The following is a 23,280-nucleotide window of genomic DNA, read 5'->3' on the forward strand; positions in this document are numbered from 1 at the left end:
TAACCAGTTTACTTTTGCTCCAAAAAATCATTTTTAGTGAGTAGTGTTAAGATTTGAATTAAAATATGTTTTCTCAATAAAAGAATCTTACCTGTTGTATCTCTGAGTCCGTTCTCACCTTACACTACGAAGCCAAAGTCCTTCATTGATAAAAAAAATAAAAGTGTACTTTGACCCAACAGATAAGGTGTGTACTGCACTGTGTTCACTCCTAGACTGCAGTAAAATAAGTCCCTGTGTAGTAAAGTACTGTTGAGGACATGACATGAATCATATTATAAGTTTTATTCTGTAACTGAAATATTCACTTGATTCAAGATTCAAGTTGTTTATCATCACTGTGATTGGACAGGCGCACTACAAATAATGTAAATGTAAAAATAAGCAATATGGTATGAAGTAATGAGATGTGTAAAAGGGAATGGGAATTTGCACTTTTGTTTTTTAGAATTCAGCACATTATTAAAACTTGTTTCCTTATGTCACAAACCGGGCAGCACAGCCATGACAAAGCAAGGAGATATGCACACAGGAGACAATTAACTAAGTATTTATAACCTAAACTAATCATGGCATGTGTAGTCAGTGGAGGGAGGGTCGTCACACTTTTCTTACCTGCCTCCTGTGTGTTTCTGCATTTGGGTCCTCACCACTTTCCCTAACCTGACAAATGGGTATGGAACAGCAGGAATAAAGTGCTGTAAAGTGCTATATGTACATAAGACAGAAACATATAATTCCAGAGGGTTGTAGAGGACAACATTGTTCCCCTCTAACTTAACTCCTGCAGCTCCAAGCACACGTCTAAATTCAACTTCGTAGCATCTTTCATACAAACATACAGCCCAAAGTGTTTGAAACAACACAGATTAAAGATAATAAGAAAAAAGCAAACAACAAACAAAACTCCGTAGGTGTAAAGATTACAACAATAAAATAAAATGTATATTAAAGATCAGCAAATAGTAGTCAATGAAATAAAAAACACAACATATAAACTGCGGCTGTAAGATGGTTTTCAGCCAAAAAGCAAAGGTCTTTAATTTCCTTTTAGAATACTATAAGAGCTTTCCATTCTAATAGCAGGAGGCAGCGAGTGGCTGCACCCTGTGTGTAATGAAGGTCTCAGTGTATATGCACAATCAACGTCTTAATGTATACACACACTTGAAAACATGGTCCAAGACACATTTACTGGAATCTCTTTATTTTGATCTCAATGACGAGGACAGACACGTTTATTCCAGAAATTAAATACTTACACATTCATTTTAGGCTCAACTGCACTTGTGTCATTTAAGTTTGGTACTGTTTGTTGTATTAATAAAATGTAAAAATATTAACCTCAGTGCGATTTGCTGCTTTTATTCTGATGGAAAAATAACTTAGGACAGACATCATAATCAAGACATGTAGTTACACTCACTCATTTATCAATTGTACAGATGAATGAAGTAAATCATAATATTACAATACATTTAACAAAAAAAAGACATGCACACTAAAATCTTAATACCTTACAAATCAAAATGTTGCACGCAGTCAATTGTTAAATGCCTTGATACAAGTATAATCTTACATAATGAATATTATTGATATATTTACATAATTCTGCTTCTTGTATCTGAAACCAACAACCTACCCAACAGCACAACACCCAGCAGTCAGCATCACATACAATGATGAAGAGTTAACTAGCATCTATGTTGTGTTTTGTTACAACAGTCTTAAAACATGCTCCTGTCAGTTCTAGAGACAGTTATGACATTAATGATCAACTAGATGTATAAAAATGATTAATTACCTCTGAGACAGATTTATTAAGAATAAACAAATACTGAATGTCATCAGCATAAGGTGACAAGTGATTTCCAAGAAGTTCAAGTACAATTTTTAATCATTACGACTGCTTTTATTTACAGCTTATAAAATATTTATAAGAATCTTTGCTGAATGCAATGCAATCAAACAACAGTAAAGAGGACATTTCTAATATATACCATGAAATGCTTTATGAATTGATAAGTTGCAGCTTACACAGTATTCATTTTTTTATTCATGTATTTATGTATTCATTTATTTATATATAATCATTAATGATGGTTAAACTGACTCAGCATTTATAACTGATTCTACAGACTGAACTTTCTGACTAATCTCTGTGAAGGTGAGTGTTTTCGTCATCACTCTCTAACTCTCCCAGGAACGACTTAATCACTTCCATTTGGTTCTCTACTTTCCTCTTCCTGTCTGTCACTGTCACATTCATACTGTCTGCTTTCTGCAGCAGCTTATCCATGTTCAGCTGCTGCTTCTCCACCTCTTCCTTTCTTTTCTCCAGTTTCCAATTTGCTTTTAAAAGGTTTTGCTTTTCTCTCAGGTAGCCCTCTGTTCTGTCAGTTGCCTTTTCCTGCTCACTCTCTGCTATTTTCTTCTCCACTGATTGAATCTTCTCCTTGTTTTCCTCTCTTTCGTTCTCTATTTCTTCTAGCTGTAGTCTCAATGTCTCTCTCTGGTTCACAACTCCGGTCTTCAGTTCCATCAACGGAGAGAAAACTTCCCCCCATGCGCTGAGTTCTTCTTGTATCTTCATGGATTGTTTCCGGAGCTGATCCTTTTTGTCAGATGAGTCCTTCCTTTTTGCTGGGAAAATGTATACCAACAGTATTGGAAAATAATAGAAACATTTCTGAAGATTTACATATTATATATTTGTATTAACGTGGATAGTATTGACATATTGATTTAAAATATCAAAACATTTTTTTTTACTTACTGGTTTGAGTTTTTTTCCATTTCCAGACAAAGACAACCGCGATCGCTAGTCCAGCAGCTATGCCACTAACAATGGCAACAATGACAGAGTGAGACGATGGAGGTGTGATGGAAAAGATACCAGCTGAAATGATAGAAAAAAGAAAGGGCATTCAAAAACAATTTCGGTAGATAATTAAGAAATATTTCCAGTATAATGCTATTTAGAAAAAAAAGAAACCACAGGAAGAAGTTTTTCTCATCATTACAAATTCTGAATATAACTTAAATTATGAAGTTATGGTAATGTTAACATGTGTTTCATTATCATGTCAATGTGACTCCTCTGCATTGTCACTAGACTTTAAGGGTCTTGATGAACCTGAGGAAAGATGTGACACACATCCAATGAAACATTCACTCTGAAATAAATCTGTTTAGTGTTATCTGTATTGTATTGTGTTGTGTTGTCTGTCCACTGTTTAGGAGGTCCACCATTACCCTCCTTCCTGTTAGGTTGCACTCGGGAGTCACTATGCTTTTACACAAAGAATTGATTCATATACATTCACAAAAAAAGCCTTGGTGCATTTTGGCACTACAGCATTTAAAAAATGTCTAGCTATCTAAAGTGTGTTCGGAAATGAAATACATACAGACATACATTTCTTAAATTTGTTTTTGAATACATTTAAGAAATGAGGAAAAGATTGTAATGTCACTCTGCTATAGTAAGACATCAGGACATTATCCAGCCATGTTAGGGGGGATAAAAGCCAAAAGTAACGTGGAAGCATTATACAAAATATGCACCAAGTACATATTACCACTCACCAACAATAAGTTCAACAGAAAATGTTTTGTTTTGTGAGGGAAAGTAGCATCTGTAAAGTCCATAATCAGAGAGTTTCACTGCAGACAGAAGCAGTGAAAGGTCTCCCTGCCTCAGTTTGTCGATGGACACTGATGTTCTTCCTCTGTAAGACGGGTTTTGGTTCGGCAGGTGGTCTTGGCCATCATGCCACACATGGACAAATCTGGGCTCCAGGTCAGGTCTCGCCCACTCCACGCTCTTTGAAACAGCATCCAGGGGAGGTTCCAGGCGGCACGGCAACACCACGTCTTCACCAACTAATGTCACCATTCTCAGAGGTGGTTGAGCGCCCTGAGTCTGGCCTGAAACGACACAGGTTCTTAAATCTTGCGATCAAAACTTCTGCACAAAATTATTGTTGGCTTTCATGAGAAGCTTATGAACATGTCATGTCACTGTGACTCACCTTGCTCCTCTGCATTTTCACTAGACTTTAAGGGTCTTGATGAACCTGAGGAAAGGTGTGACACACATCCAATGAAACATTCACTTTGAAATTAATCTATTTAGTGTTATCTGTATTTTGTTGTGTTGTCTGACTGTGGTTGTGATTTGTCACAGCAGCATTAGAACAAAAAAAAGATTTATTTATTATTTATCAAACTGAAACTCTTGCCAAAAAGCATTCTAGGCATTTTTTTGTGAATGTATATGAGTCAAACCTTCATGTAAAAGCATAATTACGATGAAAGAGACACTTTTAAAATTTACCGTAGTTTCGTATACGGGCAAGCTAATTTTCAGTGGAGTGCAGGGGCACTTTCACGCTACCATCAAAATCTCTAAGAAGGTTTGACACAACATGCAACTTTGCTCGTAGTATCACCAGGGTCTCTACACATTATGGCACATGTCATGGCAGACAAAAAGCCTCGATCCCCGAGTGCAACCTAACAGGTAGGAGGTCCACCATTAATCTCCTTCCTGTTAGGTCGCACTCTGGAGTCATTATGCTTTTACACGAAGGTTTGACTCATATACATTCACAGAAAAAGCCTAGGTTGCATTTTGGCGAGAGTTTCACTTTTAGCACTTGCCTTTGTCTTTACCACCTGATGTCTCGTTTCTGAGAGATGGTTGAGCGCCATGAGCCGGGCCTGGAACGACACAGGTTCTTAAATCTTGCAATCAGAACTTCTGCACAAAATTTCTGTTGGCTTTCATGAGAAGCTTATGAACATGTCATGTCACTGTGCCTCACCTTGCTCCTCTGCATTGTCACTAGACTTTAAGGGTCTTGATGAACCTGAGGAAAGATGTGACACGCATCCAATGAAACATTCACTTTGAAATTAATCTTATTAGTGTTATCTGTATTGTGTTGTGTTGTCTGTCCACTGTGTGTTTTAGTATTTGGTTATGTTTTGTCACTGCAGCATTTAAAAAAAAAGTCTATAAATCTATCAGTGCCATGTTTCTAGCTGACTAAAGTGTTTTAGGAAATGAAATACATACAGACATACATTTCTTAAATTTGTTTTTGAATACATTTAAGAAATGAGGAAAAGATTGTAATGTCACTCTGCTATAGTAAAACATCTGGACATTATCCAGCCATGTTAGAGGGGATAAAAGCCAAAAGTAATGTAGGAGCATCATACAAAAAATGCACAAAGAACACATGCCCACTCACCAACAACAAGCTCAACATAAAATGTTTTGTCTTGTGAGGGAAAGTAGCATCTGTAAAGTCCATGATCAGAGAGTTTCACTGCAGACAGAAGCAGTGAAAGGTCTCCCTGCCTCAGTTTGTCGATGGACACTGATGTTCTTCCTCTGTAAGACGGGTTTTGGTTCACCAGGTGGTCTTGGCCTTCATGCCACACATGGACAAATCTGGGCTCCAGGTCAGGTCTCCCCCACTCCACGCTCTTTGAAACAGCATCCAGGGGAGGTTCCAGGTGGCACGGCAACACCACGTCTTCACCAACTAATGTCATGATTCTCTGAGGTGGTTGAGCGCCATGAGTCTGGCCTGGAACAACACAGTGAAATTAATCTTTTTAGTGTTATCTGTATTTTGTTGTGTTGTCTGTCCACTGTGTTTTTTAGTATTTGGTTTGTTTTGTCACTACAGACAAACATTTCTTAAATTTGTTTTTGAATACATTTAAGAAATGAAGAAAAGATGTAATGTCAATATACCATAGTAAGACCTGGCTTATGAATACGTTTAGAAAGGCTTAACATGGTGCTGATGTAAATTACCTGAGCCTGCCAGTAGGAGGAGGATCACAGTGTGTTGGAGAATGAAAGGTCTGAAGGAACTGAGCTTAGCTTTGAGGGACAGTTCATCACTTAGGCTAAGCATCCTGGAGTTCTGGGGAAATGAAACATTTCAAAATGTTAATTTCTAGAAAAAAGCACCAAAATCATCAAATCAAATCAATGATGTCACATTGCCTCAATGGGCTTTACAATCTGTCCTTAGAACGACATCCTCTGTCCTGAGACCCTCGATTCAAGTGAGGAAAAACTTGCCATCATCAAATCAGCCATATCTTTGGTTAGCTAGTTAGCTAAGTAGACTAACTTCTGAGCAGATACAGTAAGTTATTGTTTCTCTTCCATCACATGCACAAAATTGAGGCACAAATATATTCCATGTTAATATTGATATGTATTAATTTGAATGAAAAAATGATATCAGAAAGTAACACACACAGAAATCACTGTAGCATTAAGAATACTACGCATTAACTAAAAGGCCTATGGCACAGTTCACAAGAACCAGCACCGGTCTGTACTTTCTCCTCCAGCGAACGTTACAGAGCGCACATTAAATGTCTGACCTTCACCTTGTTTCCAGGTGATAAAGCAAAATCCACAACGCCTTACGCCTCTATTGTTACAGAGCAGGATGGCCGCCATTTTCTGTGACTGCATCAGATAGTCATTTTCTGCCATTTTGATTTTATATGTTTCGTATTCATTTAAATTTAACAACTTCTACAAATAAGTGTCACATTAAAAACAACAGCAACATCACCAAGAAGGGAGGCAGTGGTTTGGGATTCTGACCTTAAAGAGAAAAAGTTTGAGCTCCTTCGCCACAAAAAAAACTGATAAGAGATTAATAACATCTAAACTGACAATTCAAAGAAGAAGTGATTTGAAACTGGACTATTTCACCTTGAATATTGTGGACAGAAGTGAAACATGACGTGCCCTTCATGTTGCACATCATGAAAACTAGTTTCACTCACAGCTCAACAGCAACAATAGACACACAGTAGAAGAGTTAGTTTATATGAACGTTATATGAGCAGAAGCAACATTGACATTGTCATTTTTGCAGCAGCAGCTAAATGTACAGTTAAACTCAGCATTTATATCTGTGAATACCTAGAACACACACTAGTCAAAGCTAGAAAACATTGAACGCACACGCTAAACACACTGCAGGAAATAGTCGTCCACACGGCTGCAGGTACAGAAGCTGCTCTTATCAGCAGTGTAAATAACCAGTTTACTTTTGCTCCAAAAAAATAATTTTTAGTAAGTAGTGTTAAGATTTGAATTAAAATATGTTTTCTCAATAAAAGACTCTTACCTGTTGAATCTCTGAGTCTGTTCTCACCTTACACTATGAAGCCAAAGTCCTTCATTAATAAAAAAAAAAAAAATGTACTTTGACCCAACAGATAAGGTGTGTACTGCACTGTGTCCACTCCTAGACTGCAGTAAAATAAGTCACTGTGTAGTAAAGTACTGTTGAGGACATGACATGAATCATATTATAAGTTTTATTCTGTAACTGAAATATTCACTTGATTCAAGATTCAAGGTGTTTATCATCACTGTGGTTGGACAGGCGCACTACAAAAAATGTAAATGTAATGTAAAAATAAGCAATATGGGATGAAGTAATGAGATGTGTAAAAGGGAATGGGAATTTGCACTTTTGGTTTTTAGAATTCAGCGCATTATTAAAACTTGTTTCCTCATGTTACAAACCGGGCCGCACAGCCATGACAAAGCAAGGAGATGCACACAGGAGACAATTAACTAAGTATTTATAACCTAAACTAATCATGGCATGTGTAGTCAGTGGAGGGAGGGTCGTCACATTTTTCTTACCTGCCTCCTGTGTGTTTCTGCATTTGGGTCCTCACCACTTTCCCTAACCTGACAAATGGGTATGGAACAGCAGGAATAAAGTGCTGTAAAGTGCTATATGTACATATAACATATAATTCCAGATGGTTGTAGAGGACAACATTGTTCCCCTCTAACTTAACTCCTGCAGCTCCAAGCACACGTCTAAATTCAACTTCGTAGCATCTTTCACACAAACATACAGCCCAAAGTGTTTGAAACAACACAGATTAAAGATAATAAGAAAAAAGCAAACAACAAACAAAACTCCGTAGGTGTAAAAATTACAACAATAAAATAAAATGTATATTAAAGATCAGCAAATAGTAGTCAATGAAATAAAAAACACAACATATAAACTGCGGCTGTAAGATGGTTTTCAGCCAAAAAGCAAAGGTCTTTAATTTCCTTTTAGAATACTATAAGAGCTTTCCATTCTAATAGCAGGAGGCAGCGAGTGGCTGCACCCTGTGTGTAATGAAGGTCTCAGTGTATATGCACAATCAACGTCTTAATGTATACACACACTTGAAAACATGGTCCAAGACACATTTACTGGAATCTCTTTATTTTGATCTCAATGACGAGGACAGACATGTTTATTCCAGAAATTAAATAGTTACACATTCATTTTACATAGGCTCAACTGCACTTGTGTCATTTAGGTTTGCTATTGGTTGTTGTATTAATAAAATGTAAAAATATTAACCTCAGTGCAATTTGCTGCTTTTATTCTGATGGAAAGATAATTTAGGACAGACATCATAATCAAGATATGTAGTTAATCACACTCATTTATCAGTTGTACAGAGGAATGAAGTAAATCATAATATTACAATATATTTAACAAAAAAAAAGACATGCAAAATACAACATAACAAAACATTTAAATCAAACAATAACAAACACACTAAAATCTAAATGATACCTTACAAATGAAAATGTTGCACGCAGTCAATTGTTAAATGACTGCATACAAGTATAATCTTACATAATGAATATAATTGATATATTTACATAATTCTGCTTCTTGTATCTGAAACCAACAACCTACCCAACAGCACAACACCCAGCAGTCAGCATCACATACGATGATGAAGAGTAAGCTAGCATCTATGTTGTGTTTGGTTACAACAGTCTTAAAACATGCTCCTGTCAGTTCTAGAGACATTAAAGACATTAATGATCAACTAGATGTATAAAAATGAGTAATTACCTGTGAGACAGATTTATTAAGAATTAACAAATACTGAATGTCATTAGCATAGAGTGACAACTGATTATTACAAATAGTTGCTTTAAAGGTCCCATATTATGCAAAATACACCTTAGAGCGGTTTTCTATCAATAATATGCATCCCCGGCCTGTCTACAATCCCCCCTGGTATGAAAAAAGTTCATCCTCTCCCTTTTTTGCTTTCTCCGCCTTTAGAAAATGTGTGCTTATACAGGCCAGTTGAAGAAAGTCTGTCGGTGACGTCACCAACAGATTAGACGCGTCCCCCTAGGTTGGTGGCACCGCCCCAGGTGAAGGTTTGCCACACCCGAAGGAATTATCTAAACGGCGCCATTTTTTTCCGCTCGGTTAGAAAATACCAAATGTACGACCGGGAAGAAGTGGTTGCTCTGTCGTTGGCTGCACTAACGAGCACCAGAGTCTTTTAAACCTCCCTCATCGGGGGTCTTGAGGACTCAATTGATGGATTTTATTTGGGAATGTACCCACATCAGTTCCCAAAGTGCTGTATGTGTGTGCTCACCACTTCACATCGGACTGCTTCAGTAACGAGGGTCAGTACAAAGCTGGCTTTGCCTCTACACTGACCCTCGTAAAAGGATCAGTCCCAACCATACTGGACCCAGCAACTGCACCCGAGCCATCGATAAGTGTCTTCGCGGTTTGATAGTATTTACAGGACGAGTACGGGGAAGTCAGCTATAAACTGGGTAAATAGTTAGCTCCATTTCGGTCCGCTGTGCAATGGCGTTTGAAGCGAGTTTGATGTTAATAATATTACGATGGAGCTTGGTTGTCACAGTAGAAAGTCTGGAAACGTGCAGACTGGAGACAGAGACGATGCGAACAGTGTCCAAGAGTTTAGAGACTGCGTTGAGGACAAAAACAGCTTTCGCTAGCTGTTAGCCATCAGCTACACGGTAATAACTGCCGTACACCATACAACACATACAAACAAACTAACATTATTAGACACACTAACCATTCTGAAACGTCCTGCTGCAGCAGCAGAGTCTGTACTTCTTCCGGAGCCTCTCCCTCTGAGTCCGATTCTTGGTCAAACTGGTTCGGTTGAACGAAAAAAATCTCTGCGAGCCATAGTGTTACATCCACTGTAAACATTAGCGCATGCTACCGTTAGCATAAGGGGCTTCCCCTCCCTGAGAGTGACGTAGCAGGCAAGGCTCCCCAAGTAGGCGTTGACAGACGGAGCTCATTAGCATTTAAAGGTGCAGGCACAGAAACAGAGTGCTCTGAATACAGCTCAGCAGAGCGACTTTTAGACAGTTGGAGTTCAGGACCACGGATGTGTTTGGGGCAATACATATTGAATACAGAGTTGTTGGACCTCTGACAGCTGTGTGACATTGATGAAAAACAGTATAATATGGGACCTTTAAGTCAATTTTTTACTCATTATAACCGTTTTTATTTGCAGCTTATAAAATATTTATATATATGAGAATCTTTACTAAATGCAATCAAACAATAGTAAAGAGGTCCTTTCTGTTATACCATGAAATGCTTTATCAGCCATTTATTAATTAATTGATAAGTTGCAGCTTACACAGTATTTATTTATTTATTTATTTATTCATTCATCATGTATTTATTCATATATAATCATTAATGATGGTTAAACTGACTCTTTGTTTATAACCAGTTCAACAGACTGAACTTTCTTACTACACCAGGTGAGTGTTTTCGTCATCACTCTCTAACTCTCCCAGGGACGACTTAATCACTTCCATTTGGTTCTCTACTTTCCTCTTCCTGTCTGTCACTGTCACATTCATACTGTCTGTTTTCTGCAGCAGCTTATCCATGTTCAGCTGCTGCTTCTCCACCTCTTCTTTTCCTTTCTCCAGTTTCCACTGAGTATTTAAAAGGCTTTGCTTTTCTCTCAGGTAGCCCTCTGTTCTGTCAGTTGCCTTTTCCTTCTCACTCTCTGCTATTTCCTTCTCCACGGATTGAATCTTCGTCTTGTTTTCCTCTCTTTCATTCTCTATTTCTTCTAGCTGCAGTCTCAATTTCTCTCTCTGTTTCACAACTCCGGTCTTCAGTTCCATCAACGGAGACAAAACGTCCCCCCATGCGCTGAGTTCTTCTTGTATCTTCATGGATTGTTTCCGGAGCTGATCCTTTTTGTCAAATGAATCCTTCTTTTTTGCTGAGAAAATGTACGCCAACACTATTGGAAAATAATAGAAACATTTCTGAGGATTTACATATTATTTGTATTAACGTGGATAGTATTGACATATTGACTTAAAATATCAAAACATTTTTTTTTTTTTACTTACTGATTTGAGTTTTTCTCCATTCCCAGAAAATAAAGACAACGGCGATCAGCAGTCCAGCAGCCATGCCACTAACAATGGCAACAATGACAGAGTAAGACGATGGAGGTGTGATGGAAAAGATACCAGCTGAAATGATAAAAAAAGAAAGGCCATTAAAAAACAATTTCAAAAGATAATTAAGAAATATTTTCAGTATAATGCTATTTAGAAAAAAAGAAACCACAGGAAGAAGTTTTTCTCATCATCAGAAATTCTGAATATAACTTAAATTATGAAGTTATGGTGATGTTAACATGTGTTTCATTATCATGTCAATGTGACTCCTCTGCATTGTAACTTGACTTTAAGTGTGTTGATGAACCTGAGGAAAGATGTGACACACATCCAATGAAACGTTCACTTTGAAATTCATTTACTTGGTGTTATCTGTATTGTATTGTGTTGTGTTGTCTGTCCACTGTGTAGGAGGTCCACCATTACCCTCCTTCCTGTTAAGTTGCACTCGGGAGTCACTATGCTTTTACACAAAGAATTGATTCATATACATTCACAAAAAAAGCCTTGGTGCATTTTGGCACTACAGCATTTAAAAAATTTCTAGCTGTCTAAAGTGTGGGAAATGAAATACATACAGACATACATTTCTCAAAATTTTTTTTTGAATAAATTGTAATTGTAAAAGATTGTTATGTCAATCTGCTATAGTAAGACATCAGGACATTATCCAGCCATGTTAGGGGGGATAAAAGCCAAAAAGTAATGTAGGAGCATCATACAAAATATGCACCATGTACATATGCTTACTCACCAACAATAAGTTCAACAGAAAATGTTTTGTTTTGTGAGGGAAAGTAGCATCTGTAAAGTCCATAATCAGAGAGTTTCACTGCAGACAGAAGCAGTGAAAGGTCTCCCTGCCTCAGTTTGTCGATGGACACTGATGTTCTTCCTTTGTAAGACGGGTTTTGGTTCACCATGTGGTCTTGGCCATCATGCCACACATGGACAAATCTGGGCTCCAGGTCAGGTCTCGCCCACTCCACGCTCTTTGAAACAGCATCCAGGGGAGGTTCCAGGCTGCACGGCAACACCACGTCTTCACCAACTAATGTCACCATTCTCAGAGGTGGTTGAGCACACTGAGCCTGGCCTGGAACGACACAGGTTCTTAAATCTTGCAATCAGAACTTCTGCACAAAATTATTGTTGGCTTTCATGAGAAGCTTATGAACATGTCATGTCACTGTGACTCACCTTGCTCCTCTGCATTTTCACTAGACTTTAAGGGTGTTGGTGAACCTGAGGAAAGATGTGACACACATCCAATGAAACATTCATTTTGAAATTAATCTATTTAGTGTTATCTGTATTTTGTTGTGTTGTCTGACCGTGGTTGTGATTTGTCACAGCAGCATTTAAAAAAAAAAGATTTATTTACTTTTTTAAACTCTCGCCAAAAAGCAACCTGGGCTTTTTTGTGAATGTATATGAGTCAAACCTTCATGTAAAAGCATAATTACGATGAAAGAGACACTTTTAAGATTTGCCGTTGTTTCGTTTTTGGGCAAGCTAATTTTACAATAACACCAAAATCTCTATTTTTAAACACTAAGAAGGCTCGACACAACATGAAACTTTGCTCGTAGTATCACCAGGGTCTCTACACATGAACACGTGCATTGAGAACATTGTTTGTGTGCACAGAGTTTACTAAAAAGAGCATTTTTGGACGACTCACGTTAGCAGTAGAATCTCCGGCGCGCCGCCGTCATGGCAGACAAAAAGTGTTGATCCCCGAGTGCGACCTAACAGGTAGGAGGCCCACCATTACTCTCCGTAGGTCGCACTCTGGAGTCATTATGCTTTTACACGAAGGTTTGACTCATATACATTCACAAAAAAAAAGCCTAGGTTGCATTTTGGCGAGAGTTTCACTTTAAGTACTTGCCTTTGTCTTTACCACCTGATGTCTCGATTCTGAGAGATGTTTGAGCGCCATGAGCCGAGCCTGGAATGACGCAGGTTCTTAAATCTTACAATCAGAACTTCTGCACAAAATTATTGTTGTCTGTCATGAAAAGCTTATGAACATGGCATGTCACTGTGCCTCACCTTGCTCCTCTGCATTGTCACTAGACTTTAAGGGTCTTGATGAACCTGAGGAAAGATGTGACACACATCCAATGAAACATTCATTTTGAAATTCATTTATTTAGTGTTATCTGTATTTTTTGTGTTTTATGACCGCTGTCATTTATTATTTGGTTGTGTTCTTTCACTGCAGCATTAAAAAAAAAAAAGAAGGACAAAAGATTGACTAATGTATTTATTTACATATTTGCTTTTGTTTTGTCTATTCATAGCATTTTATTAGCTGGCTTAAGTGGGTGAGGAAATGAAAAACATTTCTTGGATTTGTATTTAGATAGATATGAGAACTGAAGAAAATAAGTTATGTCATTAGTGACACGAGTGATGATAATCATGTTTCAAGTATTTAACTCGACTGACTCACTGATAAAAGATTTACCTTCATACAAGACTAGGAGCATTACACAAAGAATAAGACTCAACGAGGTATAGGTCATTCTTCTCCTCCTCATCTTGAAGTTCTAGAAAACAGAAAGGGAGGAAAAAATCTGTTTTTAAATGTTTTTCATTAATCACTTTAATAATAACATACCTACCCCACCCCATTCAATGGACTGTTGTATCTTACTCACTCAGATGGATCTGTGTCTGTTCTTTTTGTTGAAAACTCAATAAATAAATCATATTTAAATAATAGCATACCTTGTCAAACATTCAGTAATTAACTAATGACATATATAGTGAATTTTGTTTGTAATCACATAGTGATGGAGAAAGTATTAAAACCATACCCAGTGTAGAAAACTCCATTACAGTAACAGAAATATTGTCTGATTTTACTATGATGTCACACAGTCTGGGCCATTGTAGGTTTAAATAAAGATCACGCAATTAAAATGTTTATATTTTTTCATGTACATGTTGGACGTTGATCTCAGAAATGGTAAGTTTTTATTCACAGACTACTATCCACCTCCCCAGCTCTGTATTATTTTTTTTTTACTCCATTAGACAAATGTGAATAAAAAGCTATTATTATTTAAATATTTCCAAAACATCTCATTTTGCAGAGAAATAGCTTGCGTGAATAATCTCTAATTACATGGTATATAATTAGACTTTTGGTATTGATTTATCAATGTATAATCTTTCAACTGCTCAAGGTGAAGCAAGTTAGACTATTTAATAATTCTGTCTTTTTACAAATACTTTTATAACGTAATTTTATGTTTTTGTAAATCCTTATGCAAATGTAAAGTAATATTAAATATCCATTAGGTAATGCAGAGAAAGATTTACACTAATACTATGTAACTCTGAGTGTTATATCCAATTATACTCATGCAAAGTAACATTTAGTGTAATATTAAATTCTACTACTGCAAATCAACATTTTGTGTGATCTTCAGTAACTATTGCAAAGTAAATTTAAGTGTCATAATTAATTACACTTTGCAGAGTAACATTTAGTGTTATATTCAATAACTGTTTAATTTGCATAAACATTTGATATTACTAATGAAATGTGGCTAAAGCTGTCATATAACTAAGGCCAATTAACCAGTACAATATTTTCCTTTTGAATATAATGGAAGATATTAAATGTTAGTACAAGTGCGCATACATGAAAAACTGTTCTTAAGTACAGTGAGCTAATGAAGTCACCACACAACATACAGCTTGGTCTATGAATATTACCCGCTCTTTGGTGTTCTAAAACTTGTAATAGGAATGAATGTAAGTAATGCCTTGTTCAGTCACAGTGATAAATGATCCCTCTTACATTTCTGTAAAAACTGGATGGTTTGTTGACATTCAGCGTCGGGCTAAATCTCTGATAGGGTTTGAGCGATAAATAGCACAGATGAACAGTTGGTGCTCAATTCATCAAAACTCCACCAATAGATGATAGTGAATAATCCTTTACAAAATACAGGCATCTTAATACAAATCTGCATTGAAACAAAAATCTAATGAACGAGAATTGAATTTCTCGAAGCTCACCTACCTGATATGAATGCATCAATGAATCAGCTCACCTAAACATAAATGATGTGCCTGATCAAAGTCCGTCTGTAAACTCTTCACCTGTGTTTAACTTGTTCAGCGTTCTCTTTATCTCTTTATACATTTAAATGAACGAATTGTTGTAGAAGAATTTTTGAAGCTTACTTACAGTAAAACAGAACTCAAAAAGAAAATTTAACTTTATGTAAGATTTTACAGACAGACTTTTGTCTCCAATCAGGTGAATACGGTTAATATTTAATCTGAGACTCATATCAGTCAGATATCAAGTTCCTTTCACTTTCACCCTAACTGTGTGAACAGCTGCTGTTTAACTCTATGCACAGTACTATCAGTAAAGTAAATGATTACCAGTAATATAACATAATAGATTACTAAATTAACAAAATGACCTGTCTATCTCACTGTAGATCACACCATCTCACAGTGGGACGGTAAGCTATAGAATATTATAATCTTGAAATAACATTTCACATAGAAGGACCTTATTCAGGTTGCAATTGCCGTCTGTTTATTTAGATACAAGAAACTGTATGTAATGTTCAGTTACTAAAATAACACAGACTGAAAGAAATGTGCAATTATTAGTAACATATCAAGTAACAAGTAATATTTATATATATGTGTATATATAAATGGGATGTTTAATATCATAGAAAGATTGAAAACATATGCACAAGAGAGGAGTTATCCTTTACTCACTTGTGGTTAACATTGTGTCCACTAAGCCTAACCAAGAGTTACCTTTTAACTAAACCAAACAAAACAGCAGCAGAAAACTGAAAATACATTGAAAATAAACAAACTCAGAGTAAAAATAAAAAGGGGTAGGTGTTTCTTACGTCCAAACCAACCTCAAGCCCAACAAAGTTAATGTAAACTGAAGCACTGAGTTTATGTTATGCTGACATAAAAGTTGTTACTATGGTTACAGCTTGCCTGTTAACCCTCAGCTAGCCAAAACTACATAAATGTTTGTCGCCTAGAAAGTTAAAAATCACCCCCAGTGTTACGTTCAAAGTGTGGTTGGAATTATAACAAACCCCTGCATGTAAAACCCTTTTTTTTATTACTTATTATCAACTATTTGTACACGGTATATATTCATTTTTACAGAATATTTATCACTAAAACAGTACAAGGTAAAGTTCAAATTGAAAGTTGTTCTTGCCCGCGGGAATATTCCTCACGTTCCTTCCACTTTCTTCTCTAAATTCTCCTTCCTCTCGGTCATCCTGGTCAGAAGACCGTCTGCCTCTTCCCTCTGCAGCACTTTCTCTGTGTTCAGCTGCAGCTTCTCAAGTTCTTCCTTTCTCCACTCCAATTTCCACTGAGCACTCAAGAGGTTCTGTTTTTCTCTGAGGATTTCTTCTGTTTTCTCAGTTGCCTTTTCTCTCTCACTCTCTGTTATTAACTTCTCCACTGACTGGATCTTCTCCTTGTTGTCCTCCCTCTCTCTCTCCACGTCTTCCAGCTGCAGTTTGAACAGCTCCCTGTGGTTCTCCAGAAGCCTCCAGAGGTATAAAAACAAGATGATTTTTGTCTTCTCTAGGTGTTGAGGTTTGGCCTTTATCTCATTCGAGTCCTGTTTTTTTCCTTCTTTTTTAGAGGAATGTTGTGAAGCTGAATAAGAGAAGACAATTATTCATGGTCATTAAACTAAACAGAATGTTAATAATATTATCAAGCTTAACACTGGGTTGGTGCTTTATACTGAAACATGCTCTTAATGTAACCATCAACAAGCTGTAGCTTATGTATACATTTCAAAATAAGACAAAAGCTATTTAGTATTGAAACATCAGTTTCAACAAGGTGTCCATGGTATTTGAAATGATGAAACCTGGGTTAGTATTAATTTTACCAAGAATGAATCATGCTGCATATCACTGAAATTGACAGAAGTGGGACTTATGTTTCCATTTATATGTGGCATAAACATAAAGAATAAAACTAAAAGCCAATTCAGCCAAGACACCAATTGACCACATGTGTTGAGACAGTGTGGAAATTGATTGAACCAAACCAGCTGAAATGAAAAGACAGATCAAAATTTAGTGGTAACAACTTTTCAGTGATAAACAGTCTCATCTCTTACGGAGAAATGTGCTTTGATTTTTAGGCAGTTGTTATAAAATTACACTTTCTGGAAACCACAATACAAAATGATGCTATAGATGGAGCTTCACAACTGCAAAAATCGTCCTTGTTATCTATAAGTCTCATGAGTCAACCTATAATCATGGGTTATATATTATGTATTAATACAGGAGGTTTCTAAATAACAACAGAGTGTTTGAGTTACCTCCACAAGTGTGTATGAGCAGAATGAAGAATACTGTGTCAAGGTTGAGGGCTGTGAAAGCAGGATTAAAGAACAGTCTGTCCTTCTGGTTCTGCATTGTGTTATTCTGTAAAATGGAAAAAACAAAAACAAAATGTAGACAAAATGTAATTCCATGAAAATAAAAAAAGGTTTGATAAAAGTGATATCTCTATTGGCTTCATCAATCACTCAGTGTTCAGTGGCTGTCTATCAGGGGCGATTCTAGGTTCAGAGCTTTAGGGGTGCTGAGCACCCAATGAGCCCCACTGCCACCACCCACCCTGTTTTCTTCCAAAAACAAAAAATATGTCTATTGAAAAATAACTTTATCATTTTAACATAACTCCAAAATCCAGATTTTTTTTTCCTTTTTTACTTTAGCTTAACACTTTTCCATAGGTGTGGTTGGCAGGAAAACATACGGCTCCACTATGTCTCTCTTTACATTTATTTTGTACTGTTGTCGACTTCAGCTAAGACAAAAATAGTTCACCCCACATGTCTAAAATTCTTAGAACACAGTGTTTCCCATGGATGTTTTTTGTAGAAGCAGTGCTCTGAGTCGGTAACCGAAAAACACTTGGGGGGTCCCGAATGAAAAATTTGACAACCTTTAAATGGTGACTACTGGTGAGATTTTTGAGGAAAAGAAAAACAATCATTTTCAGAATTTCAGAATCAGAATCTAAGACATGAGACAAAATAGTGTAGAAGTTGCTGTTTACCATTTGACAGAACAGTTTAGTTTACCATTATTTTCTTTTAATATTATACATTTTTTATGGATTTTTTTTTTTCTGTTTCAGAAGTCATTGGGTCACATGAATAAAATCAAAATGTCTGCATATTAATATTCATATAAAATAGAGGAAGCACTTAAGTACAATAACAATAGGTGTGTCTCATTTGTCCAGTTTACTAATGCAATCTGCTGCTGGAGTCACTGGGTCACAGTGACATGGCATATACTGAAAAAACTGCAATTATTTTGTATGAATATATTCATGCTAAGTAATTTAATGACGGTCCCTAAATCAGTCTCCAGTGATTCAGCGAGGCTCTGGGAGGTGAGCTGACCATCCTCCTGCTGCTGACACTGGGTGAACCTCAGTAAAGTCTCAGCTGGACCCGAGCGAATATCCACCGAATATGCAGTCTCAAACTAACTTCACCCCGGTTTGAGGTGTCGCCTGTTGAAGCCTTTGATGACGAGGATTTCAGTCTCTCAACTTAAACAGTAACTTGTAGAAATAATACAATAGCAGTAATGACAGTAATCGATTTAAAGATAACTTAGGGTGTAGTGCTTTCACTGTGTGCAACTTCAATTCCCCATTCGCCTGTGATATTAAACCTACAGAAATCATGCTTATTTATTTATTGTGGCAGCACTGAAAATCCAGCAGCAGAAAGCATATTGGGGAAACACTGACACATCAGATAACCTTCTGCAACGATTGCAGGCTCTTTGGTGGAGCTCTGCTTTCAGTGAGTTAGTTGATTTACAACACTACAACTTGTGTCTCACGCTGGATGATGGTCAGGCTGCAGAGCGGTGCAGCTACAGAGAAGCAGTGCATGAGAAGAGGAATGATACCATTTGCTAAGCGGGGTTGTTCTCATTTTCTTCTTTAACATATGCATTTTAAACCACAAACTACGGATTATGTTTTGGAAATAATTTAACCTTGTTTAAGACGCACACAAATTTTAAAATAACAACATTTCTTACTCCAAGTTTTAGGGGTGCTAGCCTCGCCCATGCTATCTTTCTTTGTCTGGTCCAGTTCCAAAGTGTTTAATAATTTCTCTGATGTGTCTAATGTCATCTCTCTCACCGTTATTACCTTCTCTACTGCCTGAAGCTTTTGCTTGTTGATTTCCTTCTCCTTCTCCAATTCATCCAGTCTCTGTTTCAGTGAATCTCTCTGGTTCTCCAGTTCAGTCTTCTCCTCCATCAATATGGTAACCTTATCTTCCCAGTGTTTGTCTTTGTTCAGCAGCTCCTTTTGAAGCTGTGTGTTTTTCTTCACCAACTCTTCTTTCTCTTCTTTTGTGGAGAAACACAACAGACACAAATGTCAGTTTACTTTGAACAACATGTAAACCATTTCACATGTAGTTCCAATACATATGGCTTGAGTCATTTGCTGTAGGACAGATGAAGAAACATTTCCTGGGAAACATTACTTTCAATAATGTCATCCATGGTGTCGTCTATCTGGTCCTTCTGGTTCTGCTTTGTTGAATTCTAAAAAAATGAAATAAACCAGCTGTAATTCCCAGAAAGAAAAAAACAAAACAACTGGGATTTTTTTGTCCTCTATAAATCTTTTAAAGCAACTTAAATAATTTTAAATAGTACAATTGAATATTTATTATCTTTTTCCAAGTAGTTAAATTCTTCAATCCTCAGATTTGTCAAATTAGGGGTTTGTAAGATTGTAGACACCATCAAGCGCAGTTTAGAAGTTTGAAATATCAAACCTAAAATATTTCCCCTCCCATCAGGTCTACATCTGAGCCCTTCCTCCAAAAGACATATGTGCACTGCTTGACCACACTGACACAGACAACCCTGTAGCTGTCGCTGGTCAGCTGGGAAATATGTGTTAACAGCTATGATAAAGACATCATTTGATAACTGTTAATTGTCGCGATCACATAAACACAAGCAAAATACCCGTCACGTACCTCAGTCTCAAAGTGCTACAGCGTGACAGGTATTTCCTACATCTGTAGGTGTGTGTTTTGTTCTACTGATCAATCACGTTGCTGCTGGAGTGACTCTGTTCTTAGCTGCTGGACGACAGGTGAGGAGGCTGCTTGGATGGGCTTATTAGAGGCCTACAACATCCACAGACTTTTGATTGTATTACTCAAGAGTGTTTGATTTATTGAGTGTTCTCAGTATGCTGAGAGATTTACTACATATATAACAAAAAATGCTTCCAGAATAACTTGCCAACTCATGCTCTAATTGACATTATTATGTTGAATTCACTATACGGAACACAAATATGATAGGAAATATGCACAAAAACTAAAACCAATGTCATGATGCAAAGTACTTTGACTGTAGTGAGTTTGTCAGTCCTGCAAGATGTTTGCAGCAGCAATGTGTCACATACATTTTTTATGAATAACACTAGAAATGTGCACCTTTCTTAAGCTGGTGTTATTCCTCATTAACTGTTGCTATAGCGGAAAGGAAAGACAGATGTCTGAAATTACAGAATTAACTGAGGAGAATAAGAGAAAGTTCTTTAATATTTACACTTTGATGTTGTTTCATGTTTAGGCTAGTATATTCAAGACAACCAATTCCAATTATGTTTTTTTTGCACAACGCCTTTATAGAACATAGACAGAGGCAAGATGGCAGGAAACGACAATGACATGCAGCACAGGTCCTCAGTGGGATTCAAGCCTTCATGTTTATTTTAAGATAAAGTTGCTTGACCAGTTTTCTTTCTTTATGCAGTTTTTTATTCAAGAAGAATTACATCAATATGCAACTGTCTCTCATCCTGCAATGAACTGCTGTTGGTTTTGACATATAATAAGTCACATTTATATTGGAAATCTACAAAAAGTTCATTGCAAAGTTATATTATCTTTCCTTGTTTCAGTTTCTGCCTTAGTCTGTGAAACATTCAGTCTTACCTTTTGAAATTGTGGCTGGAGTTGCACTGTCAAGTTCTGATTGTCCTGCATCTGTTCTGTCAAAGTAGTCAGTGCTTTTTCTGATTCTTTCTCTTTGTCCTGTGACTTCATCGTGTCCTGGTCCATGTTCTCATCTTTTCGGAATCACAAAAGCACAGCAGGGATATAAGCAAAACTTGAACCAGTGAATCATTATATGGCCAGAGATAAAACCATAGTAGCAACTCTTTCACCTATAATTCCAATAAGAACAGAACAATACAACCAGATATCTTTCTACAAACAGTTCTGTAAGCCTACATTTATTTTTGCATCTTGTATGATCATCAAGAGCAGCTACTGTACTACTTTTATTCTACTAAATAAAAGATAAATAAAAGATAAAAAAGAAGATACTTACATTTCCACGTGGGAAAGATGACAAGAGCCGCCAGTAAGATGTAACGCATGATGATGACACAGGAGGTAGGACTGGATGAGACAGAGTCAGCAAACAGCACGGCTTTCAGAGTCACTTCATATGAACAAAACAGTTACGCTGAAATCCAGGCATGACTGCTTTATATGTAGCAGAGCTGTATGTTGCACAGCCGGAATAGAATAAGCAGTTTAATATAACTGAATTATTGAAAAGCGTACGCACCTGCAGTTTGTGTCAAAGTGGCCTCCTGTCAGAGAAGCATGCAGTAACCTGCTGATCAAAGTCCTCCAACGATAATTCGTACTCTGATCCTGTTCATCTGTGATCACTAAGGTGTGTTCTCTTTCTGATTTTCCCGCCCGCATGCTGTAGCTTTAACACACTGTATGTGAAGACTTTTAATAAAACAAACTGTCCATCACACATTACTCTAGTTTATCTTCTCTCTATTTGCTCCCTGTCACTTTAAGGACGGATTTAACATTTTTACTTGTGATGGTGCGTGATCAAAAACAGGGTGTGTCCTTGTTTTATGTATTTCTTGATTTTATAATTTGACATTTAACTTCACAGTATAGATAACTTCATTGTGACTTGTACACATGTACATATTACTCACCTCAGCGTTTTACTGTAAAGCACTGTAGGTTTTGTTTTGTTTTTTGTTTTTTAACTTCAGTTATTTTGTACAAAAACAAGGATTCCTTAACCATTGCACTGACCTACCTGACGGAGAACAAAGTTGTGAGACGCAGATCTGAACGGGACCATGAAGAAAACATCTGGAATCATAAAACACGTGACTAGATTCAATCACACTATGAATGATTTTCACATCTACATATTAATAATCATGTTTAAAATAAAGGCAGAGTTAACCCCATGAAATCTCTTCTAACTGCACCATGGCAGAATTAATATTATTTCGATCAATATCATTTAGATTGTAAAAGAAACAGGAGAAAAAATATTCCTTGAAATTTTTCCTTTGACCCAATCATGACATTGACATTTCTTGTAAGTGCTCAGGTCTCTGTTTAAAAAAAAACTTTTAGTCTCAATGTGACTTTTCAAACTGATACACTAACATGACTTCTCTGTCTCATTAATAGTCATCATTTACTTGCATATCAACACATAATAAAAATATGATTAACTCCTTTTTGTGAATTGTTTTATCAGTATGATATCACATTTAACTACTAAACAACTTTGATGAAAGAAGATTGTAGCTGCAGTTGAGAACACAGAATTTTTTCAAACGGTTTAATGAAATCTGCACAGATAGACTAATGAAAGATTTGAATTTTAAAGTCCACGAGCTGCCAGATGGATGTCCATAAAAGTCCTTAAATGTTCTGGCAGCCTGTCAACAGATAAGCTCTGGTCACACTCTGTATATCCTTTTCACTGCAGCTTGGATCGACATGCATGTGTAGATTTCACACTGCAGGAACAATGTTGCATGCAGCTCACTTCACT

At 36.7% G+C, this 23,280-nt stretch overlaps 2 protein-coding genes across 2 annotated transcripts; both read right to left on the reverse strand.

Moving 5' to 3' along the window:
• Nucleotides 1-1,190: 1,190 nt before the first annotated feature.
• On the reverse strand, nt 1,191-7,223 carry LOC115589794 (uncharacterized). The gene is made up of 9 exons (XM_030430951.1): nt 7,182-7,223; nt 5,837-5,948; nt 5,262-5,603; nt 4,830-4,874; nt 4,666-4,725; nt 4,035-4,079; nt 3,589-3,930; nt 2,777-2,899; nt 1,191-2,643 (listed from the first exon to the last, which is right to left on the reverse strand). Exons 2-9 carry the CDS (start codon nt 5,937-5,939, stop codon nt 2,153-2,155), a joined length of 1,551 nt encoding a protein of 516 aa, XP_030286811.1. The 5' UTR covers nt 5,940-5,948; nt 7,182-7,223; the 3' UTR covers nt 1,191-2,152.
• An 8,885-nt stretch (nt 7,224-16,108) lies between these two features.
• On the reverse strand, nt 16,109-22,100 carry LOC115589814 (rho-associated protein kinase 1-like). Its single transcript, XM_030430975.1, has 7 exons — nt 22,021-22,100; nt 21,778-21,848; nt 21,378-21,511; nt 19,902-19,962; nt 19,559-19,761; nt 17,691-17,796; nt 16,109-17,008 (listed from the first exon to the last, which is right to left on the reverse strand). The coding sequence occupies exons 2-7, from the start codon at nt 21,824-21,826 to the stop codon at nt 16,572-16,574; spliced, it is 990 nt and encodes a 329-aa protein (XP_030286835.1). The 5' UTR covers nt 21,827-21,848; nt 22,021-22,100; the 3' UTR covers nt 16,109-16,571.
• Between the last annotated feature and the right edge of the window lie 1,180 nt (nt 22,101-23,280).

Source organism: Sparus aurata, chromosome 10 (genome assembly GCF_900880675.1).
Source record: "Sparus aurata chromosome 10, fSpaAur1.1, whole genome shotgun sequence".
Taxonomy (NCBI): domain Eukaryota; kingdom Metazoa; phylum Chordata; class Actinopteri; order Spariformes; family Sparidae; genus Sparus; species Sparus aurata.

Coding starts and splice junctions, on each gene's coding strand:
- LOC115589794 (XM_030430951.1), bottom strand. CDS start 5,939: ATGCTTAGCCTAAGTGATGAACTGTCCCTCAAAGCTAAGCTCAGTTCC. Junction 5,604..5,836: donor CCTCCTACTGGCAGGCTCAG/GTAATTTACATC, acceptor GTGTTGTTCCAG/GCCAGACTCATGGCGCTCAA. Junction 3,931..4,034: donor TGAAAATGCAGAGGAGCAAG/GTGAGTCACAGT, acceptor GTGTCGTTTCAG/GCCAGACTCAGGGCGCTCAA.
- LOC115589814 (XM_030430975.1), bottom strand. CDS start 21,826: ATGCGTTACATCTTACTGGCGGCTCTTGTCATCTTTCCCACGTGGAAA. Junction 21,512..21,777: donor CATCTTTCCCACGTGGAAAT/GTAAGTATCTTC, acceptor GATTCCGAAAAG/ATGAGAACATGGACCAGGAC. Junction 19,963..21,377: donor TCCAGCCACAATTTCAAAAG/GTAAGACTGAAT, acceptor TCATTTTTTTAG/AATTCAACAAAGCAGAACCA.